The following is a 20,473-nucleotide window of genomic DNA, read 5'->3' on the forward strand; positions in this document are numbered from 1 at the left end:
ATAAATTATCCAATTTTTCAAAAATTGCCTATAAATCACAAATCTCGGCAACTTAACTGATTAGTTCCGATTTTCGAAATCAGTAATCATGATATTGTTAGAATATAGATCATGTTGAACCTTCCTCTGACACATAACACCTTAAAATTTTAGATGTGTTGCTTACTCAAGATATCAGAGCGCAGACAATGAAAAGACTCATGTTCGACTTCCTACCGCTCCAATATTCTCATAATTTATCGTAAGTGCTAAGCCGAAAACTAATTACTTTTTAGATGGAATATTGACTAGGGAAAAGACAAAGAATGTGGCTGGGTCAATCAAGTTTTTTTTAAAAAAAATCTAGTCAAGGGGGCTCAGTGCTTCCCTTTGACAACTACTAGTGGGAAGAAATTAATAAAAGGCAGAGCATATTTAAGTAGTACAAACAAACTGCATCAATACAAAAGGGACCCCTCTCCTGAGACTGTTATAATACTCCTTTACTGTCATAATAATGCATAAAATTTAACCTCCCCCGTATTTTTGTCTCAATTTTTTCAATGCACCAAATGATAAAAGGAGTCTATTATTTTGTCTACTTTTTCTTCCCGTGATCCTCTCTTTTTTCCCACATTGTCTTGAAAAAAATCATGGCCGTTGATCATAATGTTTTCACATATTCTTCCCAGAGAAAAAACATTCACAAAACATCAGTTTTGTGACTAGAAACTATGTGAGGCGGAACGGGGCTAACCTAGACCGAATCCCGGTTAAACTGAAATTTTATAAGAATTTATTTATAAAAGTCACGAGTTTTAGTTAAAAATTTGTAATATTTTTTTAGTTTAAACTCCGACTAATCTCAAACAATTAGCACGAGTTATTTAAATTCCGACTGTTTTGTGATCCTAGTTTCGGTACCTGACTCCATCTATTTATTTGACTCCTATTAGAAAATGACACATCAGTGCATGTTTTCACTATAAATAGTTGCACCTTCTTCGTCAATTTTTTATCTTTGTATCCAATATGAAACTACTAGTGTATCAGAAGCTTTGGTCAACCCTTGAAGACCTTTTTGGTGGAGCATGGCTAGCTGTGGCTCTTAAGGTTAATGAACCAAAGTTTCTACTTGTAATGCAACAAGGGAAAATGTGATACAACCCATGGCGATATCTCTCCTGAGCTTTTTCTTCTCAAATCTATTCTTTTCTTCCGGGGACTTCACGGTGTATGTTCGTGTTTTCTTGACCTTGCAAGTCCTCACCGGGACTTTCCAGTTTCAAGATGATACGTTCGACAATGACAAGTGGAGCTTCTCCTTCTTCTCTAACTGGTCTTCTAGTGCTCTCGTCTCAAATTAGGTTTCGAATCGTTTGATTCTTAAAAGATGATTTTACAAATTTGTAATTGTCATAGAAATAAATCGAAAGGAAATGTAGGTATGGTAGTATATTTGTCTTCATTGTAAAACTGTTCTACAATGGTGGTTGTAATTCAGAATATAGCTTTTACTATCCATTTCATTTGCAGCTTAAATTATATTTCATTTAAAATATAATTTCATAATATTTTTTTTAATATTTTTTTTCTGAATAAAAATTTTTATGTTTAAACTTTTATTAAAAAAAATTACGAAACTATACTTTATATAAACCTCGAAATGCGTGTAAATAGTATACGTAAACTTTTTAGCGGGACGGAGGGAGTACTATATTTTACATGCACTTTTTTTCTCGCCTCTCTGTGTGATTGTGTTTATACTTTGAGTCTCATCCATTTCTCATTTTCTGGGAAATTATCTCATTTTGAGCATGTGAGTAATCATAGAATTTGCACTCTGTTTACCTCTTGTATATTAGTCATATTAATATACAACTGTCATATTTAAGAAAACACAACATCAAAGATGCATGTATAATCACTTCTCATATCAAATCTTAGAATCACCTCGGTCTCAACCAGTTCACCTTGCCTGCTATAACATTTCTATGTACAATTTCATAATCAGCAACTCAATGAAATGCTACAACAGAAGAGTGTTTCTATTCTCCAGTTTGTTTTTATTCTCCAGTGTCTCTAAAAAATGATTTACATTAAAAAAAAAGTAAAATTAATTGTGGATTTATTCTGCAAGAACAAGCACTTTGATTATTCCTTGGCTATTGGCAGCTAGCAGTGTAGGACTATCACTCATCCAGCAGACAGAACTAATGAAGTAAGATGCTGATTCTTCATCTGTATCATCAATATCGGGTGCACCGAAATTATGCCAAGTCATAGGTCGAGAAATTGCCTGTAAATTTTAAGTTTAAGCATTAGGTTTTTAGTTTATCCTATAAATTTGAATCACTTGCACATAAATATGAAATTTTGCTAACCTTGTGGTAAGCAAACACTTCATTAGTTTCACTCCCACAAGCAATGAAGTCTTTATTCACAGAGAGGCCGACAAAATTCTTCTCATTCGTGTGGCCTTTAAAGGTACGGACCTAAAAAGTCAACCAATTTAGATCATTTATTTATATATGATGAAGATCTAGTTATTGAGAAAACCTCAAGGCAATATAATATAAAAGATTATAGTGCCTAATTATGAAATTCAGATAAATTGTAATAACGGACTTACAGGCAAATTTTCCTTCACATCCCATATTCTTAAGGTGCTATCGGTTGAAGCAGAAGCAACCTCACTGGTGGACAAGAACTTAACATATGAAACAGTTTTCTTGTGCCCATTGAACACATGAATCGGCTGACTGGTGTTTCTAAGGTCATAATAATGGAGATTATGGTCAGCAGATCCAACCTGCATTCCGGAAAAGGTATCAAAAAAGATCCAAGGGTGAGAATTTATTTTGTGTAAAAACTAAATACTAATTAGACTATAGTTCCAACCAATGTGCTTGATGAGTCGTTATTCTAGGGTGGATTTTAGAGCTAAGAGAAAGACTAATAAGATGAAATACTCTTCAGAGTGCTTGCCTTATTCAAGAAAGCACAAAAGACACTATGTAACAAGTAAATTCATACATGCCCGAGCATGAACAATATATTGGGTAACTATAATTCTGCAAAAATCTCTGATCAACACCAAGCTCATTAAGCGGACACTAAAAAGTTGAAAGTTTGCATATAAAGTGTCGTGGCACCTTGCATATGGGTCTCGAAAGCAACGGATAAACGAAATTTCATTTGCGAAGGAAATGTTGAAACTGTAAATTTTATGTAGCAAAACTAATTGAAAATTTTCAGTTCCACGGCAGTTGGTATGCAGTAAAATGACCCACAAGAATTTTTTTGACTTCTAAAAACAAACAGGTTAGGACATAAAAACATAAAAAAGCATTACCCCACCTGGACCCGCCACTTCCTGCCTCATTTTTTATCCAAAACAACAGAAGGAAAATCCAAAAAACTAAATTTGTACTACTATTACTAAAAACTAAGTAACGGTGCAAATAAGAATGGATGATGGCAACATGAATGCTAAATCCAGATTTATATATTTATTTTCTACTTTAACATGAAATGAGAAACAGAGCAAGAATACAAATGGATTACCGCAACGTGAATGCTAGATCCAGGATTATACTTGACACAACAAATGTTTGCTTTCATATCAATGTTAAGAACACTACTTTCCTGCTTTGTGCACCAAACTTTAACCTGTAATTGATCAAAGAACATATATGCAAAGGGTAGTGAGCAACTAGAGGATATAAAGGCACCTCTAATCCAGGTGACAAGACTTGAACTTAAAAAAGAAATCCAATGATCAATTTCCAGTAAATGGATAAATAATTTTTTAAAGATCTTTTTTATTGCAATTAGGCTAAGAAAAAAACCAAATAACAGTTGTGTGTGTATGCATATTGCATTCTGTGCAATAATATAACTATAATTAGATTAGATATAGACGATACATACATTTTGAGTGATGATTATATCTTAAGCATAAAAGCGAACTAGGTTACACTTTGTATTTCAATAAAAAGCTGTCAGGACTCTCGGCATTCAAAAAAAGGTAAAGTTTTATCAAAGGCGTTTTTTTACCTTGCAATCATCACCACCGGATACAAGCATTGATGGTTCTGTGCTAGAAAAATCAACACTCCATGCCCTTTTCTCATGCTCCTCATACTCTATCACACTCTGGATGTTTCAAATTTTTATATACAAAAAACCAACTTGTTAAAACCCATTGAAAGAAGAAACTTTTAAATCAACCACAATGATAGACACAGCATTTAATATAAGAAATTGGAACTGATATTGATCGTTGAAATACCTGTCTGGTGGCCATATCCCATACAGTTACTATTCCCTCGTAATCACTACTGGCTAACTGGCTCTTCGTACATTTGTTCCAACTTAAACAACTGAGTTTGAATTGTGTTGACATTTCTGCAACAGGTAAATGAACATCTGCAGGTTCATTTACAACCTGAAAAGGAAAAATCAAGTTCAACAATAATTTAACGATCAGTTGGGATTTATGTTACAGGTACCCCTCCTCCCCTCCTTCATAAACATTTTTAAAAAAGGTTATATTTGAAATAATGGCTAATTATAAGGATCACAACCACCACATAAAGATATATGTATCATAGTGCATTTAAAATGATGATCACTTTTTATGTTTCTCAGGTGTTCAAACAAATGCGTTCCTTTTCATTCTTTCTTATTTATTACTCCCTCCGTCCTTTTGATTTGTTATCAAAAGGATTGGACACGGAGATTAAGAAATATGTATAAAATAGTGAAAAAAATAAAGAAAAGTGGGTGAAGTTGTGGGACCCATTGATTTTTAATGTATAAAAGGGAGATAGTGGGGGTAAAAGTAGTGTGAAAAGGAAAAATAAAGTAGGAAAGTGGAGGGACCCATTGACTATTTTTGGTAAGTTTTGAAATGTAAAGAAATGGATGGGACATCTCAAAAAGGAAAGTGTAAAGAAATGAAAAAGACAGAGGGAGTATTTGTTATTACTAAAAAACACATTGAGCATCGAATGGTGCCAGTATGTAACACTCCTTTTACGAAGCTCAATAACATTATTATGAATACTCATCATGCTTAATTTCTAGATTTGAATTGTATGAGCAACGCAAAAATAGATGAGATCAAAAGCTTACCGAAGCATAGTCAAAAACCTTTATAGACCTCGAGACTCCAGCAGTGGCAAACAGCTCTTCATCGCAATCAAATTCTATACTGAGTTAACATTACATATACTGTTAAAGTTCGGCAAATTCAATTGTTATAAAGGGAAGAATACATGCACATGTACTCAAACTTAGAGACAGAGAAACAACTTTAGTTTTAAAAAAATCATTCTTTTGTTTGCCAGTTCCTCCAATACTAAACTATTAGAAAACATTATCTAATGTATCAAAAATATCTACAATCACAAAAGCAGAACAACTAACGAAGCATACCAAAATAGATAATTTCAACTCCAGCAAAAGAGAGAGATCCAATTCACCCCTACAATGGCATTTAATTAGACAACCCAGGCAAACAAACATATTTCAATCATATTTGATCTATGGAACTTAAGTCTAGGTGAAGTTAATTAAAATGTTTGACCAGCATTGTCAAACATACCTACATTATCAAGGGTTTTAAGAATCAACATGAAGTCAACAAGTATGATGAAGCATCCTCATCTTAATAGTTGACTTTTCTCTTATATGTTCCATTCGTATACACAAAATTTTCTTAAAATTTTAAATGGACCAAAAGAGAGGAAAAAATCACGTTGTACTAATAGTGATACTCATTGATGAGGAACGAGAATAAACAATTAATATATATGTTATTAATTTGTTTATATTTATTTATTGTAAAGATAAATGATGTATTTATCTATATGTTTTATATGTGGGGTTAGGAGTATATTATTTAACTAGTTTATTAATAATAAAGCCCAACTAGTTTATTAATAATAAAGCCCAGTTGTTTATGGGTCTTAGTTGTAACAACCCGCACTTCCGGACTATTAAATCTAAATCAAAACAAATACAAAATTCAATTTACAAATCCAAACGTCTATTACAAAGGTACTATTACGAAAGCGCAGCTAACGGAAGTCCAAAAGTCAATCTACTCAAATTCTAAGTCCTCGAACTCCAATGATATCCAACTCGAACTTTAGGTGAAACCTGAAATTTTAAGTAATGAGCTACACAGCCCAGCAAGAAACCAATCGATCCAACTAGTTGGCCAAGTAACATATACACATATAACAAAATACGATAATATATACGATATGATATACGAAACAAACACTTTCGATAAACTTTCATATTCCTATTCGATACACACAATACACATAACACATAAACAACAATAATTCAAAATCCATAATCTATGCCATGACCACTACAACCCGGTGATAACGGTCCTAAATTTTCACAAAACAGACACTACAATCCGGCGACTACGGTGCTAAGTTCTTATTCGATATTTTCACAAACCAAGGCACAAATCAGAGATCCAAAATTATCGTTGAGACAACACACGTATACATCGATACATATTCTATAACACATAATACTTTCAAATATATCATCACTTAGCCCAAATTTTGATAATTAAATATATACACATAACACACAATATGGAAAACACTAGTGAGATCGATTGAAAACTTACCTCAAAACCTGATTAGATCTGAAATTAGACTTTTTGACCCTCTAAACTACGTTATCTTGGAAAACACAAAACACAAAAGTTGTAGAGAACGAAAAGACCTTTCCGAAAAGTCCAGAATCAACGAATTCTGACTTACGATTAATTTTTTACGAATTTTACAAGATTGCTGATTTTTATGGCTTTTTATCCTACGAATTTTATGAATAAAAACAAGGAAGACGAATAGGGTGTATTTATAACGATACAAAACCCTATATCTTAACCGATCCAAATTTTAGGCCCATTACTCTAACTCAATTTTAAAATCCTAATCTTAATTCAATTTTAATCCTTTTTTTCTAATATCCTATTATTATTATTATTCTAAAAATTACGGGATATTACATTAGTCCATTAGGTTTAATACCAGGGTTTAATAGTCTATATAAGTGATACAATCCCCCACATTATTACTTAGCTTTGATTATACATTTTCTTGGGAATAATATTGATTAATTATTCTTGGGATTCGTATAATTCATTGCTTTAATCTCTTTTGTTCTTTTTATATTATAATTCATCTTTGTAAATTCTGTCCTGCATCACTCATAAATATTTGGTTTGTTAAAAACTATACTCCATCTTAAAATAATCGATGATCAAAGAAAAAAGAAGCGTAAGATTAGAACATGTTACTTGATGGGTTTTTTACGTATTTACAAGGTAAAAGAACAGAAAAAGTTCCTTTATAGAAGACAAGCTTTGATCTACAAAAGTATATCACTACATCAATATCCAAAAAATATATTCACCTACCAATGGCTAAACAGATAACAATGAAGCAGCTGTAGGTAGAAATTAAAAATAATCAGCTCACCTCGATACTATGTTGGCAGTGTGCATAAGGTCTCCATGTCTAAGTTCAGCAATCACTCTCATACGGCTGTTACAATAAATTTAGTTATAAGTAAAAAAGACCGTACTAGCCAAAAATACTAAAGCAAGGTAGGGTTTTTTTTAATAGGCTCTTAATTTCATTATCACACCTATATCGCGTGAAGGTTGTCAGAACAGACTGAAAATCCGAAAGACCAGCACTAAACCCTTCTCTTGGCATGACATTAGACTCGACCTGGTTTTCTACTTGATCCACCAATTGGCGACGCTTTTGTAAGTAACACTCTTCAAGTTCATTAAACTGCATTCAATCATCAGAATTCAAAATGACAACTTTTCTCAGTATGAATTTCAGCACCTTATTCAGTACGTATAAACTTTCCTTGATTTTTAGAAATGTAATACGCAGCTACAAGAAACAGTAGAACTAATAGATCATTTTAGACACATTACGTAATACCATTGTTTTGAGTGTAAAATAAAAAAACTAACCTGCGAGTGGACCCGCTTTTTTCGCACAACAGAAAGACCCGACTGACTTGTATGTTGTGAGTTTAATATATTGATATTATCCTTTTTATTAAGTCCTAGCTTATTAGCTTGAGTCTTTCCAGCCATATTCTTGGACAGAAAATTCCATGTAGACATTCCTCCAGGTGAATTTTGAGAGTTGGAGATGGAGCCACTATTGTTCTTCTCAACTGATGAAGACCAAGATCTAATTGTTGTATAATTATCAGTGGACAGGCGTACTTTCGGCGAAGACCTGTTCCTTGCTCGACATGAATCTATTCTTTGTCTCTCCACCACATTTATGTCCTCATTCACAAACTGCATATCCTTTTGTATCTGAAAAGGAAAAAATGTATATCAGCTATATGATTGTCAACGCAGATGGTATTGTCTTATAGGTATTAGTTCCTGTAAGATGCCAATGGGACTTACTAACTGGATATCAACTACGCACTAACCAATAACCCCTTCAAAAAATCAGCATTGACAGTTACTACAGGATCGCTTTTAAATTTTCACACGCCTATATGAATGACTTCAAAATTCTTTTGCCAAATACCTAAAACCTAGCTACCCATTTTACCACTGACTTGGTGCCCGTTTGGGAAATCTTAAAATAAGTAACTTATGACTTAAAATTCACAAGGGACTTATAAGTGATAAGTAGATGGATACTTATAAGTTAAATAAGTGTTTGGTTAAATGTTGGAATTTTTTTTACTTAACTGAGCTAAAATAAATAAATTTAAAATACAATTATCTTAATTCCTAAATTTTTAATTAGAAAGACATGTAAAAACATAAATTTTAAAACAAGTTAATAAAAAACAAAAAAAAATCAAAATAAGTTGAGAAAAATACGTCGTTGCTAACCTTCAACTTATCAGCTTATAAGTTATATATTCAACTTATAAGTTGGGTCGACAAACACTCATCGATAAGTACTTACGGGCTTAAAAGCAAATAAGTTGCTTACTTTGTTCAGCCAAACAGGCCCTTAACATGAAAATGAAATAAACTAAAAACTAAAAGACAAAGTAGGTCCACGTTTATAGCATAAACTTCTAGAAGGGTCTGCCAAATATCTACGAACCTCCTTGAGCTCATCCACTCTTTGTTTCCTCAAGTATTGCAACAAGTCCAGCAGAATTTGCATATTTCTTTCCGCTTCTTCTTGCTCCAGTATTCTCTTCCTCTCTGCAAGCAGCGATAACAAGGCATCTAGTTCCCTTACTGACACCTCACAACCCTGTCTAACAAATACAAGAAAATGTTATATATGAGTCTTCCAAGGAAGTAAAACTTTACATACATGCTTTTTTGCAGTCAAATTGGATCTACAGAGTAAAAAGAACAAGAGCGTATATGACGAACAAGAATAAGCAACAATTTTGCTATTCAAGCAGCAGTGCTCAACAATCTTCAAATGCTTAATTAGGGGTTCAATAATTATAAATATAATAGCTTTGAGAAAACAAAACAAATTCACTCAATAAAATTGCTTTATTGGCCTCCACTACTAACAATATAATGGCACATAGTCACTTTAATCTACTATAAAGAGTCCTTCTGATTTTGCTCTTAATTTCCTTGAGCCATCTCACTTACCTAAAATGCATATATTTAAACAGACGGGGATATATTAAAGATACAACTTCACTTCTCCAAAGATAAATATTCCTTCCTTCTATATTGAATAGTGATAAATCATCGACTGAAAATAGAGACAGTAATATAACTAGAATTTTGTTTTTCAATGTGTTTAATATTAATTAGTATCCAAACGATTTGATCCCATTAGAAAATAAACAACTATAAGCAACACAAAGCATTATCTTTGAAGATCTAAGTTTTATTAATATAGTAGAAGCAAGATCAATGAACACTTGGATCAATGATCAAATAAATCAATATCTATAATCCTAATATGATTATGAAATCTAACTCAAGACCAGTCTGTCTATTACATGGCTTAAATTTAAAAACCTTCTCTATTCAATAAGCTAAATGAGGAACTGAACTTTAAGTATTTACCCAAAATGCAGAGTCAAAATGTCTGATATGGAACAAATACAAACATAAATGTCAGAGCTTGACCACAGATTAATGCTTTCTTCATTACAGAATATACAAATTTTATAAAAAAAATGAATGACGTTTTTAATATTAACTACAAAAATGCATTAAATGAATTGACAAAGAGAACATATGACACGTTTAATATTACTACATTTCCATATATAATGACTCTACATACCACAATATATGATTCTTCAGCATTAGAGTTTACCTTAGTCATAAATCATTACCACGCAAATATACAGCCCATAAAGTTCTTTATAACTGTGGTTCGGACATATAGTTTATATCTTCACTGATAGTCGGATAAAAGGACTTCAGCCTTGCTTTTTCTTATTAAGTTACATTTTTAAGCAGAGTACTGTGAATATTGATTTAGAATTATTTAAGCTAGCCAAGAGAAACCATTAACTAAAATAGATGAGCTTTTCCCACACATAAATACATATTTCATAGTAGCCTCCTTAGACTGTGCATCTAAGAACCGGAAGCATTACAACAACAGAATCACAGGGACCGGTAAAAACTAGTAACGAACTGAAAAACAAGTTAGATACTATCATACCAAGTGCATAAGGATTTACAAGACATACCATATTCTATTCATGAGCATTATTTGAGATAAAACTTCCACTGTTTCAATGTACATTACAGAATTCATATCATTTGCAATAAGAGCATTAGAAAGAAGCAAATTTTGACAGAGAACCACAAATTTAATTGTACTAAGAAAAGGAAACTCACCTTCTGTAATGCCTGACGAAATTGTTCAGCAGAGGAGACAGTTTTTGAGATTAGACGGGAAGAAGCCTTCTTCAATAACTACAATGAGGTACATACAAAATCTTAAAACAAGAAGGTAATGTGAGACAAAACTAATGAATTTATTGGATTTATAATCCTTTCTTAACTTAATAATATGAATCATACAACTATCTCAATAGAAAAGGTCAAATTACAAGTTAACATATATAAGACAACTATCACTTGATCAAATTTAGCAATCAATATACATGCACAAGTAAAAAAATATATTAACCTACAAAAATATGGTACCAATAGATATTGACTCGGTGAGTCCCATCCCTAAGGCTTATTTCAAGATGTAGAGGGAGGAGGCCCTAAATAATCTTGTTTCTGTTGTTAAAACCTTACATGTACTACCACACTGCTGCTACGTCTACAATTCAACACTCAAAAGATCATCAAAATTCAATAGCAAATACATAAATAGGTATATGCGATCAGGAAAACCACTAGCCAAAGCAACACGTAAAGAACTAAGATGAACAACAAAGAATGCCCTCATCTCAGCACTTAGGGATGAGCAATTTAAGGTCCGTTAAGAGAACCCAGCAAAATTTAGTTTTGCTCTGCATAAATATATGGTAAGGTTAATTAATAAAATGCATACCAATGAACTATCACGGTATGTAGTACGTTACACATGCACCCCCAACAAAAAAAGCTACACCCTCAGCCTAAAAAAACTTCTATCAGAATGAGATTTCCAAAAGTGAGCTCACAAAATCAGGGTGATATGCAGCAAATAGTAATGACCATTTACTATGTCCTGTCAAATTTGTTTTACAAATTTCTTTTAAAATCACGATATCTTTCAAGTAATGCACACATCAGCCGAAAAATATCAAAAAATAACTATCTTCACTGAGACTATATGATTTTTCCATCCCCTTCTGATAATACACATTTCATTGAGTTCGGAACACACTCATAAGAATATTACATATTAATTACCACTTGGACATTCTATATTGTCTCGGCCAGCTAATAGACCTAGATGCTCTTAAACACTTATGTGATCGATCGATATTGCTCATTAGGTATGAGGGACATCCGAAAGAGTTGTTGAAGTGAATGAACATTGAACAGATTATGAGTGTCAATGATATATACTTTAACTACAAATTATCTCCAAGGTGACCTTATGTTGCATCTTTCTGAAGGTAAACTAGATTGGTCATGGGAAATAGTTTGGAAGTTGGAACTAATAAGAATTGCATTTTGCTGTAATAGAACAAAGGTGAAAAGATAGAGAAAAGAAGGGGCAAAGATGAAGAATAAAAGGATGCAAAGGACATTACCACCCTTAGCTTTAAGATCAAGATATTAAGCTATATAGAACAATCTCACTGGCACTGACCGGCAACTTTTGAGGGCTTGATGCCAAAAAAATCACTATTCATGGCATGAGCAAAGGAAGCTCGTGGCCATGCGTCATGTAGTCACCATCCTGACAACCCAAGCTTCAGTTCTGACACTGTATAAGATGTGACTCATAGTCGTGAGGTCCCCATGATAGTAAGCTTGCCACATACTGTTTATTTAAAATACTTCTCATTCAAACTCAAACATATTAAATTAGTTCAGAATTTATTAAACTTGTTCAATTCATTTGGTTTATTAGGTTAGGTAACTAAATTGATTAACTTACTTAGCTCCAATTTGGTTGTTTTTACAATAAAAAAAGACATTGATTGTTACTGTGGTCTGTCGCAACAATTCAATTAACCACTCAAGCTACTCATTCATCACTAAACTACTATTCACATCATATTTTACTTGTGATTTAAACATTTCAATTAAAATTAATGATCTATTGTACAATAACACCTCTTGATATAAAACACATAATTTCATAATATAACTTCTATAACAGAATCAGGTCCCCCAAAGGTAACATGTATAACTCTACCTACCGTTTTCCGACATCATCACTCTATTTGCAGCTATTATATCTCAATCACATTTCTCCATTTTCTGTGATCATTCCAATTAGGAATTTCTTGGGTCCTTTGAGAGAGTGCGCCGGAAAAAGAAAAGGAACTGAAATAATACTATTGTTCCGTACCATAATGGAAGAAGATTTACTTCCCAGTGTCATAGGTTACCCTTCTATCTTCCATTGATATCGACACACCTGAGATCGCCAAATGTTCGGGAGTTCCTAACGAGAGAGCCGATGCAAAAGTATAGCCCTTGGTGCGAGGGAACGTCAGACAGACTTACTTCTGCTAACTACGTTTTATATAGACTGGAAGCTAGATAGATGGGATAGTTATCAGATGCTGAACCTAGGAGAGAAGCAACCCCCTTTTTGCCTTTCAGTCATTTTTTACCGGTGATCGATTTCTACGTTTCGTCGTAAACCTAACGCATATTCAGTCATGCCGGCATGGCCACACTTATTTGTTTTGATATAATTGGCGATTTGACAGCAAAAGCAATAAAAAGATCCAATATATAATATATCTCAATGGATTGGCATAATCTTTTTACTGCATGTAGTACATTCCCGAATGGTGATGTTTTTCCAAAATGAAATTTTGTTGCTCAGCAGTCAGCAATCAACATCTATCCAAGTAAGTTTAATTCTTCTTCTTTCTCGTGTATATATATATATACACACAGTTATACACACACGTATACTTACATATATATGTAAGTATATGTGTATATATACACACAAACATGTATATATATACACTTACAAACATATTACACACAAACACAGTAGTTCAAAACACACTTTCTCTTGCACTTATATTTGGTTTTTTACTTCTTTTTTGTACTTATTTATGTTCTCAATTGGCTGCCCAATTCTTGTGGTAGATGTCAAATGAAAATCAAAGTAACGATCCCGCCTATGATCCTTTTAAAGACCCTAAACGGAAAGCTAAGTCAAACGATCCAGGATGGAAGTATGGGTTTTGGCCGGATTCTCGTGGTCTTTATCTTCGTAGGTGTTAGAACTCCTATATATTTATATATATCTCTCTATTTATATATTTATAATTTAATACCTTGTCCACTAGTGTCGACTAGTATACAACTAGTCTCGACTAGTCACGACTCGACTAGCCGGACAACCTAGTCGACTCGACTCGACTTACCAACTTAACAACCATGCTCAGCATCTTGAACTAGCCACATCTATCTTATTAGTCAAGACTCAAGCCTAAAGGTAAAGGCCCTGCAATCAAACTAAAGCGCTAACGAGCGAGTGAGGTATACATAACGAGGTCGTGAACTCCAGAAAGGAGGGAACTCGGTGATATACGTAACGAGGCATTAAATTACAACGCACGACAACTACAATTTATGTACTCAATTCAATTGTAAAGAAACTACCTCAAATTAAATAGAAATCAAGCAAATCACACTCGCAACTACATAACAGAATTCCCATTCACATCTCTCCCTTCCTGAATTGATTAAATTTATGCACTTAATCTGTTAAATATATGATTCTATTGGGGCCTTTCTCTAACACCTTAAGGTTTTAGATGAGCTGGTTACTCAACATGATTTAACATAATCAATTGTAACGAAACTACCAAAATCGAGCAAATCATATGCATAAATACGAAACAGATTTCATTTCTCATCATATGCACAATTACGAAACAGATTTCATTTCTCATCATATGCATATCACGAAACACAAAACAGTTCTCGCAATCATAAGCGCAATCACGAAACAGTTTTCTCAATCACATTTCTACAATTCCTCAACTGATTAAATCAATATACTTACTCAATTACATCGAACAAATCTTAAAAAATTAAGTTAATCAATTTCAAATCACACCGCAATTACGAAACCAAACAAACCTTATCGAGCACGAAATTAGGAAAGAGCTGATTAGCAGAAAGGAAGTGTCCACAAGAAGGACAATCGCGTTTATTCTCGAGATGCGTGATTATACAAGTATAACAGAAGCTGTGTCCACACGCTGTAACGAACGCGCCTCTCATCATCTGTATACAAATTGGACATAGCAGTTCCTTGTCCACTTCCGCCGGAGCTCCGTCGCCGTCGGCGGAAGCTCCGGCGAGCTCGGAGAAGGTGAAATCGGAGGAAGAGGCTTTTAGCTCCGACTTCGCCGCTAGCGCCATATCCAATGTATACATACAGTTTGATGATGAATTGATGATGAATCGTTGTGTGTGTAGTTTTTTATTTAGGCGGCCGATAAATTTGACAGGTCAGCCGGTGGTTTTTTGTTTTTATTAACGGTCTACGTGATCTCTCTTTCGATCAATTTCGTTATTTAGTATCTAAAAGCATTTTTTATTCGTGTTTCCGGACAAGTTTATCAATGTATACTTTTAATTGTTAATATCTTTAATTTCGTATTATTATTAAATATAAAAATTTCATTGTATTAAAATACTCTTAAATATGAATTTAACAAGATCACTTATAACTATATTTGATCTTATAGATTATACGTAAATTAATAGTCAATCGTTTATAATGAATAGTGCCAAAAATCAATGTAGGAAACTTATTATGAGACGGAGGGAGTACTATTATTTGATAATTGTAGTTGTGATTTTAGAAGTAGACCTAGAAACTTGGAAAATGATTAGTTGTATTGAAAAAATAATTTCGTACTACCGTGTTATAAAAACAATTAATTCTCATGACTCACCAATTTAATTTTTGAAATTCGATTAATTTTTATGTATTTTTTTAATTGATATATTTTAAATATATATTGCCCACAAGTGTTGACTTAGTTGGTTAAAAAGAGAGGATAATTATCCTTTTGTTCACATGTTCAAATCTAATGAGAGGAGAATTTATGATTATATCTCGTGAACCAGAATTTTTCGCTTAAATACGGTTTATCTTCGACGTACAACCATATTTATGAACGGAGTCAGCACTAAACATACTATTCATAGTATAATGCAATTTTGATAGTTTATATATCACATTAAGAAATTGAATCATATAAAGAAAATAATGATCATAAAATATTTTCTAAATGTCTTCAAATGATTGTGAACTACGAACTTGTTATATTAATAAAAAAAATAGAGTAAAGTGTAATTTGTCACATACACTTTAGTTATTAAATCATTTAGATATTCGTCAAATACAAATATTTATATTCGAATTCGAGTCGAATCTAAATAAAACATAAAAAATTTAATTCAAATTCGACTAATCATTCCGAGATAGTATTTATAAATTCGTGTCGTATCTAACTATTTCTGAACGAGTATTTATAAAAAGTCAAATATGATCAAACTATTATTCACACATATTTAACTCGTTTTCGTCCCTCATCCGCTATAGGTAAGAACTAATATTTTCAATTTAAGGTCAAATTATCGAAGCGTCGAATAAAGGACGTACGAATGTCTATATAAATATTAAAAAAAATCTCGTTCTTGACTGAAAATAGGGTAAAAATCCAAACTTTAGATCCGACGAAGGATAAGACAAACATAATGGAATCAGACACGAGCCTAAAGAGTTGTTCAAGGAAGAGAAGTCGATTTAATGATGAGAAAGACAAGAACAAGAACAAGAAGAAGACAAAAACCCTAACTTTAAAACAAGAATCTCACAAACAGGAAGATACGAGCTTAAGGAGCTGCTCAACTGGGAAGACGTTGTCTGAAGAAGAAAAGACCACTGAGGAGAAAAAGAAGATGAAGTATATGATGATGAAGAACCTTGTATCTAAAAAAGCGGTTCCTATGATTGATTTTTGTCTTGTTTCAAGTTGAAGAGGTTTCGAAAAAAGTGTAAGACTTGTGTCTGAAAGCCTCCGTTTCTCGGAAACTGGAGCTGTTTGAATCAGAAGAGCAAGTTTAACAAGGGAGATAGGGTTAATTTAACTGACCTTCTGTTCAGTAAAGACAGAGAGTTTCTCATCACTTATAATGACCGCAACCGTCCGGTATTATGTTTTATGTTATGCATGTTTTGTTTTAATGCTCATAATTATGATTTATATATGAATTTCAGTCGACTTAACATGAGTTCATGTGTACTAAGCAATTTGTTTTGATAACATTTGTTGCACGCTTGTTTTAAATAATTATGATTTATATATGAATTTCAGTCGACTTAACATAATGTTTTGATAACATTATGTCTTATATTGTGTTATTTTCAGTAAATTATGATTATTTTTTGTTGTTAGTGCCTGTAATTGAGATTCATATATGAATTTCAGCTGATTTAACATGAGTGTATATGTAATAATGCCTTTTGTTCTAATAACATTTGTTGTATACTCTTCTACAACCTTAGCCTTGCAGAAGCTGATTGCTGCTCTGTCTATCTAAATATACTCATAAGCAAGATTTTCTCCTGGATTTTGTGCATTACTTTTTCTTTGTTGTTTTATAGGTTCAAGCTAAGCACTTTGAAGGTAAGGTGATTGTGTTACATTTTGTATCACTCCTCCCTTGGCCCGAATATTTTATGAGGTATGAAACTAAAATCTTGATGGATATCTACCATATTTTGCACCCTAAAGGTGGTTTTGAGGTCGTTTTCATTGGGGTTGAGGTCGATTCTGCCTACGCGAACTCCAACCCTCATGCTCTGGAAGAATGTTTTGAAGATAAACTATCTATCATGCCATGGACGGCTGTCCCATTCTCTAATATCAAATTCAGGACTTATTGGGAAAATTTATTTCCACTATCTGGTTATCTTTCCGGCTATTCTCCAACCTCATTTGTCTTTGATCCTAGCGGCATGCTTTTGCAATGTAACGTCAACGATCTTTTTTATTTGTATGGGGCTCGTGCTTATCCTTTCACAGATAAAAGGATGGAATGTCTTCTACGTGAAGACGCTGAAGCCCGTAAGCATCCCTCTATTACAAAGCTCATCACCTCTTCTGAACGTACTCATCTCATTAACAATAGAAATCAGGTAAATGTTCTGCTGTAGTTATTCATCATTCCATGCTTTCATGTATTGTAATCTCTGTTATCTTTGCACGAACTGATAAATTTCGATTATTGACTATATGTTCCCGGATACTTCTTACTTCTCTTCTTAATAGGCAGTACCTCTCCATAATCTTGAAGATAAGGTCATCGGCTTGTATTTTTATGAAGATTATCCAAACCACGAACTTACATCGGAAATTCAGAAGGCCTATGACCAGTTGGCTCACGTGGAAAACTTTGAAATTGTTTTTGTTTACATTCATGACACATTAATGACTTTTGGAGATGCAAGTGAAAAATCATACTGGAAAACGTTCAAAAAAATGTCTTGGTTGGCACTGCCGTTTAAAGACCCAGTATGTAAAAAATTGCAGCGGGTTTTCAAATATCCTATGCATTCGCTTGGACCGGGGCCAGACCCTAGCCTTTTGATAATTAGACCACAAGGAAATTTCGTTGAACGTTATGGCGCTGACATTCTAACGAAATATGGCTTCTCTGGGTATCCTTTCACCCGCAGTAGAGTTGCTAAGTTAGAGGTTGAATGTATAAAAAAGTTGAATATAAACATGTTTTGGGGTCGAAAGACTACATTCTTAAAAAAAGATGGGTCTGCGGTGAGTTATTTTAGACATTCTTGTATTTGGTTCTTTTTTCACTCGGCTTTGTGTGTGGAAGTTTGGGGGTGTTTGGTTGATGGTTAATGTGCCCGGTTAACGGGAATCGGAACCTTAAACCCAAATGATAGTGTTTGGATTATCAAATTAATGGTGGGGAATGGGAACTCCATTCCCTTTTGGTGGGTAAATCAAACCCGCCATATCCCTTGGGTTTCCATTTGATTCTCATTTCCATTAACCCCCATTCTCATACCCTCCATTTCCATTCCCGATTCTTATTCCCATGGTGCATGCAAACGCCTCCTTTGTATTTGGCTCTGCTAATGACATTTGTGTTCATTTTTACAGGTCCAGTTGTCAGAACTGGCGGGGAAGAGAATCATAGTTATTGTTGAGGATGACTGCCACAGTCCAAATGCCAAGTTTTGGCGGATGCTAAGAGCAAGGTATGTCCAAGTGAAGGGCACAGAGAATGAGTTTGAAGTTATTCACATATGTAAAAACAGAACAGCATATTCATATGGTGAGAATATTGCAACTATGTTATGGCTGAGACACCCCTCCCGGCATCCTCCTCGTCGTTCGGGATATAATGTATGCAAGATCTTAGTTCGTGTTTTTAGAAAAGATGTTTTGGGACTTTTTGCTTTTGATCGTGATGGAAGGCTTGTTAGGAGAAGTTTATTTTCATCAATTGAAAGGAGGAATGTGGATTTTCCCTTTGGTGATATGGAGGAGGAGTTCTTAAAAGAACTAGTGAATAGGTTTGAATGGAAGCATTGAGATGGATTCGAACGATATTATATGTTATTAAAAATTAGAATCATGGTGAAAACTATCCTTTTATCTTACTAGTCAATTTCAATTTTTGGGTACATTCTTGGATTTAATGTACTGCTGGGATGCTGGGTATATCTCCAATTTTGTTTGTAACTTATGTTTTATGTTTTATGCTAGTTTTCTGAAAATGTGATGAACGAAATTTAATGGATGGAGATTATCTTAAAAACGTGATTCAGTTGGTATAAAGCAATGTGAGCAAATGGATTTGATAAAACATTAAATGGCTCACATCTTGTCTCTGCAGTCCGCACCAGAAAGGAGTGTTTTCCCATTGTTTTGTAATGTTTAGCTGCAATCTCCTCCTATTAATCAATTATCAAAATTTGATTGTTCTTCATATACCTTTTCATTTAAGTGTCGGACTTGAAACATCTAAAATTTTGGGACACGGGAACACTGTACTATTTTAGGAAACAGATACGAGAACATGTCATAATATATATTAATGAAGAAATATGGTAAGTACGACATCTTAGCAAAACGTAACAATAAAACTCAGAATAGACATGATTGGTGAAGGACATTGAAAATTAGGCATCCTGTTACTTATTTATAAGGGCTTTTTTCATAAATACCCAAGTTCTATAAATTTCTTGTAAACATACTGTCATTTTTTAAAATAAATTGCAAAAATACTATTATTCAAAAAATATTTGCAAAAATACGGAGGTTGCATTTGCAACCATATCTGCAACTGCTAGCAACCATATATGTGGTTGCAAATGAGTGCCCCTGCGGGGCCATACTAATATCACAAAAATGCAACCATATTTGCAACCTAAGATGCAACATAAAATGCAACCTAAAACAGTTGTACAATTTACACTAAGTTGTAACCTATTATGCAACATCGTATTTTTGCAAATATTTTCAAAGTAAAATAGTATTTATGCAATTTTTTTCAGAAGTTAGTAAAATCGCAAATAATTTTACATAAAGTAGTATTTTTGGTAAATTCCCTATTTCTAATTCTCGCATCTTTTTTTCTCACCTATTTAGTTTGAATTGTAATTTTGACTCATATATGATTTTTATATTGGTCAAAGTGTCCTTTAGTCGAAGGATTCGCCAAGAAATAAGTGTCGTGTCCGAGTGTCCAGGTATCCGATATGGGTACGGTTATACATAAAGAGTCCGAGTAACATAGATAATATATAGTTAAGTTAGGTTA

The 20,473-nt window shown here is 33.4% G+C and overlaps 2 protein-coding genes across 2 annotated transcripts; one reads left to right on the forward strand and one right to left on the reverse strand.

The window, feature by feature from the left end:
* Positions 1-1,892: 1,892 nt before the first annotated feature.
* LOC141711321 (E3 ubiquitin-protein ligase COP1-like) lies at positions 1,893-15,121 on the reverse strand. Its single transcript, XM_074513699.1, has 13 exons — positions 14,744-15,121; positions 10,853-10,930; positions 9,123-9,278; positions 8,009-8,365; positions 7,666-7,817; positions 7,497-7,562; positions 5,119-5,197; positions 4,274-4,429; positions 4,039-4,137; positions 3,547-3,651; positions 2,612-2,791; positions 2,364-2,474; positions 1,893-2,278 (listed from the first exon to the last, which is right to left on the reverse strand). Exons 1-13 carry the CDS (start codon positions 15,041-15,043, stop codon positions 2,108-2,110), a joined length of 2,010 nt encoding a protein of 669 aa, XP_074369800.1. The 5' UTR covers positions 15,044-15,121; the 3' UTR covers positions 1,893-2,107.
* Positions 15,122-16,375: 1,254 nt separating this feature from the next.
* Positions 16,376-19,242, forward strand: LOC141711226 (putative nucleoredoxin 1). The gene is made up of 4 exons (XM_074513634.1): positions 16,376-16,621; positions 17,286-17,819; positions 17,953-18,456; positions 18,808-19,242. Exons 1-4 carry the CDS (start codon positions 16,376-16,378, stop codon positions 19,240-19,242), a joined length of 1,719 nt encoding a protein of 572 aa, XP_074369735.1.
* Positions 19,243-20,473: the final 1,231 nt, after the last annotated feature.

This window comes from Apium graveolens, chromosome 3, assembly GCF_009905375.1.
Source record: "Apium graveolens cultivar Ventura chromosome 3, ASM990537v1, whole genome shotgun sequence".
NCBI classification, from domain to species: domain Eukaryota; kingdom Viridiplantae; phylum Streptophyta; class Magnoliopsida; order Apiales; family Apiaceae; genus Apium; species Apium graveolens.